This window comes from Grammomys surdaster, unplaced genomic scaffold (assembly GCF_004785775.1).
Source record: "Grammomys surdaster isolate TR1022 unplaced genomic scaffold, NIH_TR_1.0 126185, whole genome shotgun sequence".
NCBI classification, from domain to species: Eukaryota; Metazoa; Chordata; class Mammalia; order Rodentia; family Muridae; genus Grammomys; species Grammomys surdaster.
Window position 1 is genome coordinate 3,075,272 of NW_021620991.1, and position 18,729 is coordinate 3,094,000.

General features: G+C 55.7%; 1 protein-coding gene across 1 annotated transcript in view; it reads right to left on the bottom strand.

The window, feature by feature from the left end:
* Nucleotides 1-18,729, bottom strand: part of Nphp4 (nephrocystin 4) — an 85,887-nt gene that overhangs the window by 14,658 nt on the left and 52,500 nt on the right. Inside the window, exons 12-18 of the mRNA XM_028757866.1 lie at nucleotides 11,938-11,999; nucleotides 10,556-10,672; nucleotides 9,888-10,036; nucleotides 9,603-9,794; nucleotides 8,796-8,983; nucleotides 5,102-5,262; nucleotides 2,314-2,494 (exon numbers count right to left, since the gene is read on the bottom strand). Coding sequence (XP_028613699.1) covers nucleotides 2,314-2,494; nucleotides 5,102-5,262; nucleotides 8,796-8,983; nucleotides 9,603-9,794; nucleotides 9,888-10,036; nucleotides 10,556-10,672; nucleotides 11,938-11,999 — 1,050 coding nt within the window. The remainder of the gene's footprint in view (nucleotides 1-2,313; nucleotides 2,495-5,101; nucleotides 5,263-8,795; nucleotides 8,984-9,602; nucleotides 9,795-9,887; nucleotides 10,037-10,555; nucleotides 10,673-11,937; nucleotides 12,000-18,729) is intronic.

Consider the following 18,729-nt stretch of genomic DNA (forward strand, 5'->3'; position numbering starts at 1 on the left):
CCACACACCCGTGCTCACCTACCGCACAGCATGGGTACCACACACCCATGCTCACCTACCACACAGCATGGGAAGGTGAGTGAGCATGGCTCTCAGGTCTCAGGCTCACGGGAGGGGGGGTGGTGACCACTGTTGTGGCGGTCAAGTGAGCCGAACACACAGCCACCCTGGGGACAGTGCTATCTCCTATGCCATCGTCCGTACTCCTACAGGGTCCATTTGTCGATGACAGAAATAAACTCTGCTATGAACACACCTCCACATGTGTTTTCAGAAACAGCTCGGGGGCAAAGGCCTTACCAGGTACAATCCGCCATGCTAAGGTGCCATGTGGGGACAGAGGGCTGTGCTGGAGACCCCAGCTCATCCACAGCAGGGGGGGAATACCCTCTAAGCACACGGGGCTCCCAAAGTGACTCCATGGTGTGTGGGGGAGAAGAGCGTGCCACTAGGTGTCCGTCCCACACCACAGCACGAATTCCTCACCAGGGACGTGCTCTCTCTAAAACCTGACCTTTGCTGTCATAGGTCCCAAGGACATGGGCACCTGGCCCAAGGGCTGTCGGCCCTGCTTCCTGCCTCTCAGGAAGGTTTCTGCAAAAGGGCTCCCGGCTGACCTCTCCTCCTCTCACCTACTTCACCAGCACAACTGGATGAGAGAAAGCAGGGCCATTCAATCCCTGAAGGACAAAAGACAGCATGGAAAAAAATAGCAAAGAAAGTCCACGGGTCTGGGAGGAGAAACCATGGAGGAGAAACCACGGAGAGGGCCAGCGAGCCAGCAGGGGAGAGCTGGTGGGTTCTGGCACCTGTGTGTTATCCCATGCAGCCATCCCACTGTGAATGCTGCCCAATGCAGCAAGCAGGCCAAGACACAGGCTTTGTGTCTGCCACACTGAAGGCCATCCGAGGCTGGACTCCAGTTTGCTGAAACATGACTGCTACACCAAGTGGAGTTACTGGTCTTATAAGGAAATGAAGACCATAACATTTCCCCTACCTAAGAAACGGGGTGTGGGGGGGGGGGGGGGGGCCGAGCGTCCCCACCGACGTGCCTCACAGTACTCTGACCTTCACTGACAGCACTCGCCAGCGTTCCTTGTGCTGGCTATCTCGGGTGTGAGTCCCCATTGGCTTATCTCCCTCTTGCAGGCAAAGTATGAAAACGACAGCTTAAGATAACGCATAACAGGGCCCATCTTTCTTCCGAGATAAGATTTTCAAACCCGGAGTCACTGCACATCTGTGCGCGGTGAATGCAATATAAAAAGGTCCGGCAGGCGGGAGCTGGACTCGTCCTGCGAGTCAGCGCCCACACCTCCTCCTCAAGGGAGCCTCGTTTATTTCCCGGAACCTAATTGAGTTTCGCTGTTTCCGTATTGTCTGTTTTCCAGGCCGCCTTGAATTTACATTTGTAAACAAGCAGGCAGAAACCTCCAACCAGACTTAATGAGCTGTGTGTTTGCTCCTCTTCCACCACCGCTGCCCCCTCCCCACCGCAAGCCTGTGCTTCAGCCCACGCTGGATGTGGCCCATGGGGTTCCTAGATTCAAAGGGAGGCTGGGTTTTGAGGAATGGAAAAATCCCTGATAGAACGGTGGAGATCTCCATCCCATCCTCCAACTGCCTCCCAGTACGGGTCTTACATTTTCAGTTTTACCAGGAAAATCGCCCACCCTCTGGGATACCCTCAAGGGAGGCTCAGTGAGCATTTTGCTAGCCCCAAAGGGTCCCCTACTGGCCCACCTCTCCAGGACAGATGCCTGGCCTTAGCTCCGACTTCTCTGTCCAGAGAGTCCCAGGCAGGACCACCCAGAGCCAGTCCCAAACGCCTGCTCTCACTGGTCCGAATACGGGCAATAACAAGAGTTGGCTGTGGTTGGTCCCTCTGCTGAGCTACCCTGACTCAATGTCGCTGCACTCAGAAGTGTTTTCCTCTCTCTGCTATCCCTGAGCTACACAGAGACTTTAAGATATCTCTCTCTTGATGGGCAGTGCTTGGGCAGAGACTCCAAATGGGATCCCTCCTCACACATAGTCACCCTGTTGGAGGGCGGTCACAGGAAGATCTGTGGACAGGCCTGAGGAGAAGGGTGATTCCAAGCTCCCATCAGGACAGGCAATGAAGGCCTGCTACCAACACAGGTGCGGTGGCTGAGGTCAGGCCGACCACGCTCACCCAAACTGTGTTGACTTTGTACAAAGTGTGGGGTGTCCACAGTGATGTTCCCCTCGTGCTCTGGCTGGGAAAGACAGGTGCTGGAGAAACGGCACAAAGCCAGGTGGGCCGGGTGAGGCTGCTGGGGCTCTTACCCACATTGGCCAAGGTCAGGTGCAGCCGGCCCTTCACGACCGTGTGGACTCCGATGGGCTTGACGCTGCCGAAGCCAGCCACGTCGCCGCTCACCGCCATCATTTCCTGCTCGTACTCAGTGGCCACAACCTCCAGTTCGTGTGAGACCTGAACAGCTGGCCGCCCTTGGCGGAGGAGGTGCTACAGAGGGGAGACAGGCAGTGCTGAGCATCTGGGATCTAACCACGGCCACCTCCAACAGACTGTGGAGGGTTAGGGCAGCTCTGACCCTCCCAGAGAGGCCCTGGAGGAGGAGAAGGAAGACAGGTCCACGAAGGGCGTCAGGTACAGAGCTGTCACCTGCCACACTGAAGGGGTAGATGAGGCAAGAGGCCAGCTTCTCAGAAACATTGGCTTTAACAAAGCATAGCCCAGTCTGACCCCGAGTGAACACTGGGTGGCGCTGTGGTGCACCAAGGGCCTGGCAGCTGCCTGGTGGGAGCCGGCCTCTGACGGGAAGAGACATGGGATCAGAATAAGGCAGGGGCTGGCCACCCTCTCTGGATTTGAGCAGAATTTCAGAGCGAAGATGAGCCCCAGGAGGGGAGCCAGGGCGGGTGCAGGAACTGGGGACTTCTGGACCCGGGCTGAGGCAGGTGAGGAGAGACTGGCGCAAAGGCCCCCGGGGACAGCACAGCGGAGCTCTCTTGACTGTGTCTCTCCAGCTGTCATTCCTAGGCTTCTGCCTGAGCCCGGTCCAGGCTGGGGGACTAGTGCTGGAATCACAGGCTTGGACCTAGTCAGATATATGCCCTGGAGCTTCCTCCTACCAGGCAGGAGGAAAGAACCAGACTGAGGTCGAAGCAAGCTTCCGTAACCCCTGACTCCCTCCTACAGCCATGAGAGCACCTTCCCTGGGAGTGCAGACGCCAGACCTGAGCCGCTCCCCGCTTGGGATGCTGACGGCCCAGGGACAACTGATAGCCCATCACAAGAGCACGCATGTCCGCGGTTCAAGAGCCCCTGGTACCAGAAAACGGGATGAGGCCTTCAGAGAATGACCCGGAAACACAGGAACATCTTGTGTTTGTAGGAGGCAAGGAGAAATGAACAGAATGAGGGGTGCCTGTCCTGGTGGGAGGCTGACTGCAAAGAAGAACGTCTCTCTCTAGAGGAAGGGTCTGGCTCCTGTCACGAGGAGCAGGCCTTGCTGGCCCCAGCTGCCCTGGGCAACTAAAGCCCTCACTCCGCCGTCTGGGACACGGAGGCAAAGGCCGTGAGCATTAGGGTAGAGACTGAACCCCACACTGGTGGTTATCAGTGTGGATGTCAACTTTTTTGTCCTTTCTTTGAAAGAAGCACAGGGCCCACCGGCTCCAGACACATGAGGAGTCCTCAAAGCCAACTTGGCTGCTTCTTTGCCTTTTAATTTTAAAACTTAAGTAGAAGGAAGGGCTAGAGAGGTGGCTCAGCAGCTAAGAGCATTTGCTGCTCTTCCCGAGGACACAAGTTCGGTTCCCAGCACCCCCAGGCAGTTCAGCAGCTGCTGCCTGTAACTGTAGCTTCAGGGGATCTGCTGCCCCCTTCTGGCCTCTATGGGTACCTGCGGGCATGTGCAGATCTGTCTACATGTTCATGAGTGGTGCGCACACACGCACGCACGCACGCAATGAGTAATTTCCAGAGATTGCGACAGTAAGGTACTGTGTGGTTGGGGCAGGGCCGAACTCCCCACCATGCTTCAATGGCTGCCTTGTGAAGTCCCTCGCATCCTTCCTGACTCCTCTCTACTGCAGAGCCTGCCTCCAGCATCCACAAACCATCCCTCCCCGAGGAACCCCACCCTCACAGCGGACCCCCAAGCCAAGGATGCTGAATGACAGGGTGCATAGCAGAAGCAACAGTGGAGACAGAATGGCTTAAAAGAGTCAGATAGGAACGAGGGAGGGGCTAGCACAGCCTCGGAGAGGAGGGATGCAGCTTTGGGTCAGGCACACAGGAGCAGGGGTGGGGTGGGAGACGGTGGGGTGGCAGGGGGTGTGCGGGGGGAAAGTTGGAATCCATGGGTCTCGGTGCCCAGCATCCAAGGATTATGAGAAGGTAGGGAGCCCGGGAGACAGTGTGGCTGGGATCTAGGAGAGACCTCAGTATCCACCATGATGACACAGGGCTGGGGCCAGCCCAGGATTTTCATGGTAATCTTCTGCTGCTTCCTTGGGTTCACATCACAACACAGAAAGACTTGGGGAGAAAGCCCAGGAAAGAGTGAGGGGTCTCAGCGTCAGCAGGGGAGAGGGCGGGAACACACATTCAGGAGATTCTAACTGAAATCACAGCACACGGGTCAGACGCTTGGAGGTAGCTCAGCGGTGCCTGGCATGTTCAAGGTCCTGGGTTTGATTCTCAGTATAGGGAAGGGAAGAAAAATCCATTTCTGCCGATAGGAACCACCCAATCTTCCTGTACCTCAGTCATCCTCCCCTCTGATGGGCTAGCTCCGGCCACCTCAGAGGACAGGTGACCAGTACCTGCCCTTAGACAGCCTATAGACAGCATCGCTTTGGAAGAGACAGGAAGTGACGAGGCCTGGCAGGACAGTGCAGGAGAGAAGCTCACCAAAAACACATGGCTTGTAGAACCCAGCCTCTGTGGAGAAGACTGTCCCCTCAGGGGGTAGAGAGCACGCACTGTTTGTCACTAGGGAACGAGGGTACAGCCCGGTACCGGGCAGTGACCCTGCCATTAGGGGACAGGCTGAATAGTGACTTGCCCCACATCAACTCGGAGCCCATCCCTCGGGGCAGCTACCTTCATCTGGATGCCAGCAGACCCGATGAGGAGCAAGGAGTCTCCATCCCAGACGTCGACCTGGAGTGTCTGAGCGGCCAGGTAGTGGGCAAACCAGCGCTGCTCTCCCGGCTTCAGGAACCCGGGGTCCACCATGTACCGCAGCTGGAGACCGGGGGAGCCTGCGCAGAGGAGCCTGGAGTGAGTCCACGGGTAATTAGGGCCATTTATCATCTTTGCGTGCGGAGATATTTGTGCTCTGGTCATGATTACTAATTCCTGCTTCCGTCACAATGACAGTTAATAAACACATTAATCAAAAACATCATGAAGTACCCAAATTAACAAAGCGAGGAGTCGTGTTCGGGAGACTGTACTTCTTTCCAGTGTACACAATAAGCCCCCCAAAATAAGACTTATGGATTCCACCGAGTCCTTGTGAAACAGGATGACGGATGGGGAGAGCGGACCACGAGGCTCGCCAAGGAGTTTATTATTCTATACACAGAGCTTAAGGAAGAGACCGGTCCACATGTGCTGTCAAGGCTGGGTCACGTGTGAGAGCATGCATATGCGTGTGTGCACACACGCACTCCACCACGAGCACACACACACACATAAACACACAGACACACACACACAGAGAGACACACACAGAGACACACACAGAGAGACACACAGACACCTACACACACACACACACACACGGACACACACAGACACCTACACAGACACACAGACACACAGACACAAAGACATTTTGAGCATTCCCCTGCTGGGCTCCTAGTGCAGAACTCCAGGCCCAGAGAAATCCCAGGTGCCTCTCTGAGGCTGCACCTACCCCTCAGGCTGACTAACATGGTAGCCACACCGTGGCCTCTGCCTTCATCTTCCTGAGGAGACATGATCATTAATTCTGAATGGACAACCTGACAGTGAGATCACCGTTAGTTAAAGCGCACGCACGTAGCAGGGATACCGAGGGATGCTGGAAGCAGCCGTTTCCTCCCCTTCTGTCCACAGTGCCAAGGACATCCACAAAGCCGCGATGGGCGGAGCCCGCACCTCCTCAGGGGTCACTCCTTCCCTCTGTGACACCCTCTCAGCTGCATGGGGTGCACAGGCCATCACCTTGTCTGACCTCAGACAGACGGCACCCTTTCCTGCAGGGAGGGTGTAGGACGTGATACAGCCTATGGTGCTGGTCTCCAGACATGAGAGACAGGGAAGGGAAGGGGGGTGGCTGGGGTGGGCCCCAGGCAAGAATGGTGAGGCCTGACTTAGGGCAGCTCTCAGGAGGGAAAAGCAAGAGGGGAAGCAGGAAGACGATCTAAGAGGAGGAGTGAAAACTGTCTGGCAGAAGACAGGTAGCCCCCTTGTGGCATCTCACAGGTGACCAGACAGAGCCATCGCCAACCCATGTGTAGCCTGGCCCTGTTGGCCGTCCTCAGCTTAGGACACGCTCACAGACAGAGCAGCCCTGTGAATACCAAAGCCCGGACTTACCACAGGGTCAGACCTTCAGATCAGTGCCAGCCCCCAAAGCACCCCAGCCAGACCTCTGTGGAGTGACAGCCTCAGAGATGTGTGAGAAGGAGCCTGGCACACCTACCTCAGCTTCCCCTGGGCACGTGCACACCCATCTTCCCCGGGACACTCAGACTCCAGCGTGTCCCAGGCTGGACCCTTGAGTCCACAGCCAGCTCCTCCCCAGGAGTGGATGGCTTCCCTGCCCCATCACTATGACATCCGTCAGCTGCCAGGCCCCTTTGACGTTACTACCACCTCACTCTCTCAGCATTCACTAGCTGTGCCCTGTCTGATGCCAGTCCTTGCACAAGGTACGTGGGGAGACAAGACACACAGGGCCCGTGCCTGTGGTGCCAAGGTGGAGGATTTGCCACTGAGGCAGAACAGCAGGCTACTGTGGCACCCAGCTGGCCATGCATAGCAAGCTGGCTGCTTCTTCACACTGTGGGCACAGCCCTCTGCAGCCCTGTCCAGTTGGGACCAACGACCTTGCTGTTGGCACTGCCATAGAAGCACCTTCTCTGAGAGTCCTGTGTCATCCCTGGTAGCTCAGAAGCAGCAATGGCACCTGCCACACTGAAAAGGGTCCACTGGGCAGGGTACGAGCCTCTGCACGTTCTCGGCCCTTATCACTTGCTACCCCATACCTATTCTGGTAGAGCCCTGTGGCTCCCTCACCCAGCCCCCTATACAGCCCAAGGCTTGGTGGACACATTTCTCTCTCAGTCAACCCCAGCAACCCATCGAGATTCACAGATGCCCCCTGCCCTGGACTGGTGTCCACAGCTCCGTCAAGTCAGACTTTGTCCATCTAGATAGACCCCAAGGTTCAGAATGAACCACAGCAGCTGCAAACGTTAGGCATCAAGTAAGGCAGAGGAAATGCAGAGGTGCCGGGGGAGCATGGGACTCACAACAGAAAGTGTTAGCCACCTTCTAGTCAAGGGCGGATCTAACCACCCACAGGAAAGGGAGGACCCAGTACACCAGGGTCCGCCTACCCTGCAGACCCCTGCAGAGAAACTCCAAGCAGTGCACCCGGGAACAGGGTCTGAGTATACCTGGAAAACAAAGAAAACCTAAACACACCCACAGAGTAGAAAAACCACAACTCCAGCTCTCTGAGTACGCCATAAACTGGAACTCATTAATAAAAATTTAATCAGAACGAATTCACAGCTCAATCCTAAGTAACTGTGGGAGGGAACAGAACAAGGTTTTCTAGAAAGCCTGACCTGGTGACACACGCCTGTCATCCCAGCACTGGGAAGCTGGAAACAGGAGGGGCAGGAGTTCAAGGCCAGCCTGGGCTATACAGTGAGTTCAAGGATAGCCTGGCTACCTGAGATCCCATGTAGGAGGAAAAGGAAGGAGGAGGAGGAGGAAGAGGAGGAAGAGGAGGAGGAGGAGGAAGAGGAAGAAGGAGGAGGAGGAAGAGGAGGAAGAAGAAGAGGAAGAGGAGAAAGAAGAGGAGGAGGAGGAAGAGGAAGAAGAAGAAGAAGAGGAAGAGGAAGAGAAAAAAGAAAGAGAAGGGTTTCTAGAAAGCACTTGTCAGTGAATGAGACAATACAATCATTAGAAAAAACCAGAGCCCTGCAGATTCTATTTTAAACTACGAATATCTGCAGCAACTGTAACATTGGCAAGAGAGCTAATGGTTTTAAAAAATTGTTTTTAATTCTCAGATGGCATTATGCTATTGGGTGTAAGTTTTTCAGAAAACTGAGCTGCAGGGGCACTGTGTAAAAAAATCCTTACAAGAGGGGATTGATGTCGATTAAGGCTGATTCCAGAGTTACTGCACAGAGCACAGTCGGCCGGCATGGAGCTTGGTCTTACACACACACCAATCACTCCATTCTCTCAAGTTCCACACATATGGCAAGCTGCATACAACACCCCGCTCCTAAGAGTAACATTTATGGGAACGAAGAGTTGCTTCTGCAGTTAGGAGCACCTGCTGCTCTTGGAAGGACGTTTGATTCCCAGCCCCCACATCGGATGGCTCACAGCCACCGTGACTCCAGCTCCAGGGGATCTCTTCCAGCCTCCGTGGGTACTCACACACAAGTGGCAGACACACAGACAGACACAGACACACCGACATATAAATAAAAAGAAAAGGACACGTAAAACAACAGTTCCTCACAAGGCTTAGCACGGGATTCTTTCGTTCAGCACTTACCAGCGTCAAAGGAGCCATCTTTACTAATGGGGACAAGGATGTGGGACAGGGAGGCAGAGCCGCTCGTGCCTGTCCCATCCAGCTTGACCAGCTGCAGGCGTGGTGTGGTCTCAGGTGGGAAACGGTAGAACTGGAAGGTGAAATACACTGTCTGCGGCCACGGTGCTCCTGGGCAGTCCTGGGCTGCTCTGAATCAAAGGACAGGGAATGGGTCAGACATCCGGAGAGGAGTCCCAGGGTGTGACGTGCATAGGGACAGGGTAGGCACCGTGGTTAGAGGCTGCCTCCGTTACCACAGAGGACTTCTTTGTCCTCTCAGGGGACAGGATGGGGGCTACTTCAGGTGCCATGACCTCTGGCCTGGAGTTGCCGCTCTCGGCAACACTGGCATCTGAGAACTGGGCACACACGGGTAGGCTTTAATTAGCCCGGAAGACTGCACAAAGGAGGGCCTCTGGCATTTACAAAGGCGGGTCCCAGTCAGAAAAAAATGTAAAATCAGATAGCAGGTCGAACTAAGGTCAGCATGGGGAAAGCACTAATGTTTAAGACAAAGATAGCTGATTACTGGCTCAGTCGCTACACACCATATCACATGCCAGGTTACCAACCATCCCACAAACATACCATATCACATGCCAGGTTACCAACCACCTCATAACCTCAAACACACACAATTACTACGTGTGTCAATTAACTGGGGAAACAGGTGGCCCTGCTGGAGAAATTGAACACAGAGCATGCTCAAAGCCAGGCCTTCCGCGTGAGGAAGCCAGGGAGCATGACGCTTGGGTGCTTGGAGTTTACCTGCTGAAGGCAAGAAACTGCAACACGATCTCATTCCCTCGGAGACAGTCTGACTCCTCCTTCTGAGGGTTGAACCTCACAGGATCCGTGGGATTGACAGCTTCCACAGGCTGCTGGCTGGCATCCAGGATCTCGGGGAAGCCGGAAGACTGCAGGAGGGCCATCGCAGCTCTGGAGAGCTGGCTTCTAGAGCTGAAACAGACAAGCCACTCAGCCCGACTCCAGAAGGTGCCGGAGCCTGCTCATCAAAGCTGAAGGGTCCAAGCCCCCCCGCCCAAGCCTCACCTCCTGGTCTGTGCTCCTACAACAATGGGGGCGTGCAGAGGGGTGAAGGGGAGTTCCTGTAGATGTTCCACAGCAGGCGCTCCCTGGACCGGGGGCGGCTGGCTCAGGTCGGCTTCCAGGTGAGAGACCCTGCCCTCTAATACAGGTGCCTGTTCAACAAAACCAGGGCTCCAGGTGAACACGGCAGACACCCACCACTGAGGGCCCCCAAAGGTGCTCGGGTCTAAGGGTGTGCTGCCCCGATGGCTTCTGTGGGGTCGCCACTCGGCACCGTCGGTACCATGCAATACTTGGGACAAACTATAAAGGTTCTGTTTTCACCTGTAACTTGGGGTGAGCTGGTCACTCTGTATTTCACAGAGCAACCACATCTGTGACTTATAACCCACAAATCGGATGAGCAGATCAGTGCTGCGGAGACACTGGCACCATGCAAGCGCCAAGCACGGCCCTAGGGCATCCTGTCTGATCTCGGATGCAGGATGGTGGCAGATGCATGAGTTGGGAATCGGGGTGTCACCTCCCTCCCATCCCATCCCACAGCCCATATCACGAAGAAAATCCCAAGGGCCCTGTGACCTAACCAACCAAATATCAAACTCCCTTCCCATGACTGGGGTGATGAGCCTTTATGGGAAGGAAAACGGGACAGGAACGGGTGCACTTACTGCCTGGAGCTGGGGACCCTCTGGGGACTGAGAGCTGTCAGGAGGCTGAGGAGGGGGCCTGGAAGAGCTTTGTGGAGCTGGAGATGGTGGGGAGGCCGCCAGCTGGGAAAGCGAAAGCTGTTGGGGAGTCCTTGGGTGAGATGTCAGTCAACTTAGGGAGCCCCCAGCACACAGAAGCACACACATGCTTGCACAGACCCTACGGGACAGGGTGATGGCTCTCCCGTGCATCGCTGCCAGGAGTGATGCCAGCACTCCCCTGGCCAGAGGCTGCTCTGAAATACAGGGCCCTCCAAATTTCCTTAATCCATAGCTATAAGGAGGCCTAGTGCTGTGATCTCTCAAACACCACAGTTTGAGTGAGGACAGTCAAGGTGGGAAGTTTGGTGGAGAGGAGGGGGCGCCCTGGAGCAGGATCAGACAGCGCCCACCACCAGGCTTCGCTCCTACCCTTGCACTGGACACCCTCCAAGGCCCTGCCCAACCCCCCGTCCACTGAGTCTCCTCACCAAGACAGTGACCAAACTACGTGGCCGACAGGAGCCTGGGGAGAGACTCCCCACCAGCTCCTCGGGGCCAGGTCTCTGCCTCAGTCTCCTCACCTCTGTCAGGGTGATAGTGGCCTTGATGGCCGGGCTACCGTGAGAATTTCACATGATTTCAGTGTGCTAAGCCTCCTACAAAAGTTTGTATTCATGGGTGGAGGATGAACGCTGATATCAAAAGGCAGGGGTGGGGCAGAGCAGGGTGGGGTACAGCTCCAGGCTGCACTAATGCATGTATCTCAAAGCTGGACTCTATTTCAGGTGCACACCTCTGCGGAGTGACAGCTCCCTTCAGGGACAGCCAGCCCGGAGGAGGGTAGCAGGATGAGTGCAGGAGCAGTGGGCGCCGGGCAGTATCCCTGGGGCCGGGGAAGGGTCTGTGGGTCCACTCAGCCCCCTTTAGATTACCAGGCCAGCAGGAGGCGGGAATTGGCCCACAGACTGCACCTTGGATATGGCTTCTCTGAAAGTCATTTCCAGGACAGTGCTGCAAGTTGTGCAGCCAGAGCCACCCAGGGCCAGGGGACAGGAGAGCCTCCAGCCTGCCCGGTGGTGCCCCTCTGGGAGGGGTGAAGGCCAGGTTCCAGGGTCTCAGGCAGTCAGTGGCACTAGTTCAACAGACCTCACCACTGGGAGAATGTGGCATTTTAATGTGGGCAGCAGGGTCCAGGACTAACTGGGAGGAAGCCATCAGACTGGCGGCCAGACCTATGGGACAGATCGGGGGGACCAAAGACACCCCCAGCCCCAGCATGCAAGCAGAGTCCTTTCTCGGGCCCAAACTCCCTGACCCCTTCTTCTGGAATTCGTAAGAGCCTGCCTTGAGCCTGGACTTACCCCTGGGCCCACAGGAGAATCCTGTATTGCAGCAAGATCCCGGGCTGCCGGTGCTGGTGTGCCTGGGGTGGGGGAGCACAAGGGCCGTCAGCCTCGGCCTGCCCAGAGACCAGATGTCATCCAGTTGGGCCCACTGTCTCTCTACCTCATCCACATAGTCCCACTGACCCTAAGGGGATCAGAAGCAAGGCTGCTCCCTCACCCCCCAACACACAGCTCTGACCCCTCACCTGCTCCCCTCTGTCCCCTCACCCCTTGCTCTGACCCCTCACCCCCCTGCATGTCACCCCCTGACCTTGCCTGGCTCCACCCCCTCACGCCCCCAACCCTGACCCCTCCTCTTGCCCAGCTCTGCCTACTTCCTTCGGCAGCGATTAGCCTTGCTAAGAGTGTGCCAAGTGACACAGGACCGTGGTCCCTGGACACTCGCGCTCTCTGACACATTGCTGCACTACTGAAGGCTTTCTGCCACTCATACCCACTGCCCTGGGCATGCCAGCTCCGCACTATGCCTGGCATAGTGGGGCCAAGGCTGGGACTTGGCTTGTGGTCCCAATCCAACCTACTGAGGCACAGCCAATCCCCCAGGCCCTCTCATTCACTGTACAGATGCAATCTACTTTGGGAATCTACTCAGAAGTCAAGGCCAGCCCTCCTCCACTAAGTTCCCCAGAGCAGAGGGCTGAGAGCATCTGTGACCCTTCAAAGGCCAGTGCAGGGTCCAGTACCCAAGGGGCCCTCTGCAGGGTGACAAGTTCCTCCAGGGAGCTTGGGTGACAAGGGGCCACCTGTGCTCGCTGCCCTGCAGCAGCAGAGTGGCGAGGCTGGGGTGAGGCGGGGCTGGTCTCTAAGGTCATGGCTGCCATCTCTAGCTTCATGTCTGGTCCTTGCCTGGGTCACTACAGTCCCCAGTGATGGCACCAGGCTGGCCACTTCTAGAGGACCTCATCCCCGAGGAGACTTTGATTTCTGGAAAAATCAAGCCCTCTCCCCAGGGCCTCATCCAACACTCAGGGGACCAACAAGAGACACCGGCACTCACAAAGCTCTTTCTTCCTCCCCTGGGGCCCTTGCTGCTCAAGTCTCCACAAGGCCCACAATCGCCATGAATGAATCTCTCACACTTCCCAAGGTCCCCTGGGGCAAAACAGCCTGGTGTCCCTGGCTCTGTGCCACCTGCGTTGAGAATGCCCGGCAGCCTCCTGCGGCACTCTGGGTAGCAACAAAGCAAAAGCAACGCCAGCGTCCTCCCCCCTGAGGGGACACCCAGAGTTCCCTGCTCAAGCCCCGCCCTGCATCCGTTGTCACTGCTGCTTTCTAGAGGGTCCCTCAGGAGATACTGGATCTTGTCCCAGGCCTCACCAGGGTCGGGTTGAGGCCTTGTGAGGCCTCATCGATGGGGCAGGGCAAGAAGGCAGGGAGTTCCAGGAACGGAAGTGGGAACCAGCCCAAAAGGACTTCTACCTCACCTAACCCAACTGCCCAGCCTGGCCGGTACAGCTCCAGGTACAGCCCAGTCACCACCTGGGAAGTGTCCACTCGCCCACCCGCTCTCTCCTGACCCCACCCCCTCTCTCCTAACAAGTCAGCCAGCAGGGTTCCCAGTGACCCAGACACTCCTGCTGCTTTGCGGGTGCCAGGAGGAGGATGGTCTCCGCTCTCTGGAGGCAAACGTGAGTGCTGCCACCCAGCTGGCCACCACAGGGTGCCTGGCCCAGGTCCCCAGACCATCTTCTGCAGCTCTCTCCTTTACCTAAAACAGCCCAAAGATGAAACAGAGAAGCTCTACTTTGTTCCACTCTAATGGGGGACTCGGAAAACTCTGCAGGCTGATTTTAGTAAAGAGGAAAAATTGCACAAGATGGCTCCATTATCCTTAGCTGAGAGAAGCCAGCACTTAGGCCCCGGCCTGTGCATCCTCTGGGCGAGGGAAAGCTCCAAGCACGAGGCAGCGCTACGGGGCCATTACTGCTTCTCCCCCACAGACTCAGATTTGGGTATTGTATGGACTGTTTCTCCCGGTAATTCTTTATATTGTGACTTACCATGCAATTTTACCTTCTGAGAGAGTTAAAAAGAGCCTTTTAAAAAGGCTCTGGCAGTCCTCTGAAGACACCTGCTGTGAGCCCAGGCTGGGAGGGCCCAACCCACACCCCTAGAGGAAACACGGGTTGGGAAGAAATACATCGGGACCCAGAGAGGCTCATTTCCCAATCTTTCCCTCTTAGAGGCTCATCCCTCCTTGGGGTACACCATGGCCCCACAAGAAGGGGCGTAAGACTAGAAGACCCCCTTAGCAAGGAGCCGCTGGGGCAAGGTTGCTGGAGTGCTGAGCACGCCAGGGGAGCACGCTGGGCTTACAGTGAGAAGAGCTGGTGACCCAACACACATACATAATTCTATGCCATGTACTGCGGGGTGCGGAAGAGGAGCCACCACACATGGATGGCTTGCCTGCTGCAGGTTCCCTGCTCTCCAAAACTGAGTGAGTGACCTGCAGGGCACATCCCCACCACTGTGCCCACCTGCTACTATGAGTTCCCGCATGACCACCGGATGTATAAGGCTTTAATTATAGCGAGGTGCTACTCGTCAGATCTACCACGGTGGCCCTGCCACAGCTACAAGGCCCTTCGGCAGAAGTAATGGCAGCAATCAGCACAGCCTGCTCACAGGGGCTCCACAGATGGCCGGTAGCTGCTGACTGCCGCTGCTTTTCCACAGAATGCGCCCTCGAATGCTGACCTCCATTCCTGGGGCTGAGGTAGCATTTGGCTCTGCCTGGACCTCTGGGATTGAGCAGCGGCCTTGTCCACAGAGGGGAGTGTGCAGACCCAGAGACCACTGTTTCTCTCGAGTCAAAGGAGCCTGGGAGGCAGTACACCAGTGTAGCTCAGCTGCCTACAAGCTTGCAGGGTTCAGAGGGGAGAGACTAAGCCAATCGGTCTCCAGACACCAGCGGAGGCTGCTGGTCAAATACCAGGAACTAGGAAAACAGCTCCGCGGCCTCCCTCAGCAGGCTCCGTGGCCTGCTGAGCACTGTCCAACTGTCCTGACACCTGTCAGGTTCCACATGCCCAGAACTGCTGTCAGCAAACCGTCCACTGCCCACCCAGCTCTCTGTTGGCTTGGTGCCGAGAAGCCACAATGTTCTCCCCCTGGTTAAGCGAGGGCCCCCGAAGGCCAGGGAGGAGCCTATGTTCTGATCCCAGTCTGAGCTGTCACAGGTCCCTTTGGGTTACTCAAAGACCCAAGGCCCGTATGCCCCCTGCCTTTTGTGCACGCTGTGGTGAGGGACCGCAGTGTGACCATAAGGTGAGACTTCTCTGGGACACAGTGAGCTGCTTCCCTCCAGCCCCGGGCAGCACTCAGCATATTTTAGCCTGACCATGCATGTTGGACGCTGTCACAAACACAACAGAGGAGCGCTCTCCATCCATGATGATAGCTGGCTGGTTTGCCGGTGACAGTGAGTGTGTGCTATGCTTTTCTGCTCTGTCGCGGTACCCACCAGAGATAGGGACTGGGGCACTTGGCAGCATCTCCCGGTAACCTCTGACATCCACCGTCACCTTCTTGATGTATAGCGGCTCGGGACAGTGGGACCCGGACCCATCACATCACCTCAGGAGCCACAGAATTGCCATCTGTCCCCTCGGTAGGCAAGGTCCGTGCCATGTGACAGTGAGCAGAAGGGACAGGCAGTGTCCTTCCCACCTTGTACTTGCCTAGCCCTCTGATTCACGGCTCCCATTTGTCACACGCTTGTACTTACTTGAGGGCCACAGAAAGATGCCAACAGGGAAATAGCTAACAAGGGACTGGACCTCCACCACTGTCCCAGGACTGGTGGGATCCTCAGTATAACACAACCTGCAGAGGTCGGGCAGGTTTGTTCTGGGAAGGAGGATGGGTTGCCATGACATCTTCCTGCTGATGGCCTTGGCGGGAGAGACTGAATACAAGGCATCTTGGGACCCTTAATCCCACGCGCACACGAGCTCCCTTCCTGAGAGGGCTGCACCGGTCGGACCGGGTATGAGGTGGAGGGGCGTGGCCAGAGGAAAGCATTCAGCTTGCTGAATGCCCAGACCACCAAGGCCAGGAGAGCAAAGTCCCTGTAGGAGGAGCAAGAAAGGAGAGGGGCAGGAGGCAGTTGCCTAGCAACAAACAGAAGCTAGAGAAGGGTGGAGGCAGAGAGGAGGACAGTGTGGCCTATCACAGAGAGAGAGAGAAGGAAAGGGCCTAGGCCCTAATGAGATCGTCACTAAACCTAAAGAAGGGTAGCAAAGAGGCTGCCTGTCGTCAGACCGACCGTGGGGACAAAGGAGGAGTCGGGACTAACAGGCTCTGGGTGCTCGGGGCGCACAAGGCAACCCCATCTGAAAGGCCTTTATTCCTCGCTCTCTGCAGCAAAGCTTGGGTCACAGGGATGGGAAAATGGGAAGCTAAGGGATAAAGGGGTGGGGGGGTGGGGGGGTGGGGAGTCGGGGCTGGAGAGATGGCTCAGCGGTTAGAGCACTGGCTGCTCCTCCAGAGGTCCTGAGTCCAATTCCCAGCAACCACATGGTGGCTCACAACCATCTGTAATGGGATCCGGTGCCCTCTTCTGGTGTGTCTGAAGACAGCTACAGTGTATTCACATACATAAAATTTTAAAAAAATTTAAGTTATTAATAAAAAAAAAGAGAGATAAAGGAGGAACCTGGTGGCAGGGCAGGCGTGGGCCTCCATCTAACTGAAATCAGGCCACAGCCCTCAGGGGATGGAAAAGCCAGGTGACCTGCCCGGGGCCCTGAAGGGTCAGCTCCGCTCTGTCTGCTGACAGAGCCATGATCTCCACACCCGTGCTCAGCCCTCTGCAGCAAATACATTGGAGATTCTACTGCTGTGCCCAAAGTAGCCAAAAAAAACCCTCTCCCCCACTTCTGTGGGGCGACCAGGCTCCCCGACGCGTGGATGGCTATTGCTGTCTGCCAGAGAAACTGCACGGCACCGTGGCAGCTGCTGGGATCTAAGCAAATGTGTCTTGGGAAACACGGCAGCGTGTGTTTGCGATGACCTGTTACAAGACTGTTTTCAGATCCACTGAGCAAACGATCCAAAACGCTGTCACCACCGGAACACCGGAACACTCAAAAGTAAAAAAAAAAAAAAAAAAAAAAAGGGTCAAGGAAATTCCAAGACTCATCAAAAGTGCGACCTGTGCACCCTCTAGTGGCTCTGTGCTTGTGCGCCCTCTAGTGGCCCAGTGCTTGCTCTCCCGCTGTCAGGGATGAACAGACCTCACCTGTGTCAACTTTACAGGAAAAATTAAACGGTGACCCATCCTTAAGGGGAAGCCAGAATGCCTCACTTAAGGTGACGGCCACATAGCATCAAGCGTTCCAGAGGAGCTGTATGAGGCGTCAGACACTGAGGTCTCCAAAGGTCCCCTTGTAGGTTAGACACTAGTGGATATTTAAGTCTCTTTTACTGGGGTCTTGGGAAGCAATGACTTTTAAGCCTGGAGCAAGGTGGAGTGACCGTATTAACGTGATGTGAGTGCAACCATAAATCCAAATTATATAAGCCAAACAAATCAGGTCCCAACCACAGCCTCCGAGACGCGTACCGCTGTGCTACTACGCTATGGAACTATTCTGGATGTCCACAAGAACCAAAACTGCCTCCCTGCAGAGACAGACAGCGAATCTTTCAGGAAAGACCTAAGAGTGTGCGCATGATGGCTCCGCTTCTTCTGGACTCAAATTCCTGTCATGTGTCCCAGAGGAAAACACTCCCAGACTGCTCACCTGGGAGAGCTCTGAGCTGGGAGGTGCCGCTCGGGGAAGGCTGGGAGGTGGGCTCTGACTTTGTTTTCCTGCTGTCCTTCCAGCCCCAGCCCACCTGTTCTTTACAGTCAGCCCCTCCCTACCACATACACACACACACACACACACACACACACACACACACACACACACAGGCTGCTGAAGGGCAGGCCGGGGGCTGATTGGCTGCTGTACTTCTCAAGCAGGGGGAAAGCACAGGCTTTCCCTAGAAGCAGCCAGAGGAACTGTGTGGCCCCTGCAGAGAGGGAAGCTGGGCAGAGCAGAAATGATGGGAACTCGTGTGAACACCAACACATTCCGCTTGTTCTCCCTGAGAGCCGACCCTCTCTGAGAACTTTCCTATGGAGAGCCACCCTGTGCCCCTCACCCAATACCCAGAGTGGGCGTGTGACCCTGTCTCTAGCCCCCTGTCCCCAGCACAACCCCATCCCTACCCCCACTCCCTGTCCCTAGCTCCTGTCACCATAATGTTCATAAATACGGGAACGCAGCAAGATCACCGCCTCCAAACTCTTGGAACAAAGTGACACTCGCTCTGTTGGAATTCCTAAATCCAAGGATTATCCTGGAGTGCCTGGGCTCAGAGCTCAGAGAAACTTCTGACAAAAAGCCAGTTCTGCAGAAAACAGAGCTGACAGGAAGGGAGAGTGCACAGGGGAGAGCCAGGAGGACAGACGGGAGGACAGACTGGGTCTCGGTGACACTGAATTCTGGGATCCTACACGGTTAACATCAGTGCCGTCTCTGGTCTTTCTATTACATCAGCCAATGAGATTTTATCTTTCTTTCTATCACAGAAGCCATTGTGATTTCTTCTTTTATCTTTCCTTCATTTATCTGGCAAACAAATTGACTTTATCCATTCCCTTAGCTGGGGAGGAGAGGTTGTTTGTTTTTTTTCCATTCTTAACTGCTAAAAAGGTCACATGGCTGCAGAGATGACACCTTGGGTAAGGGC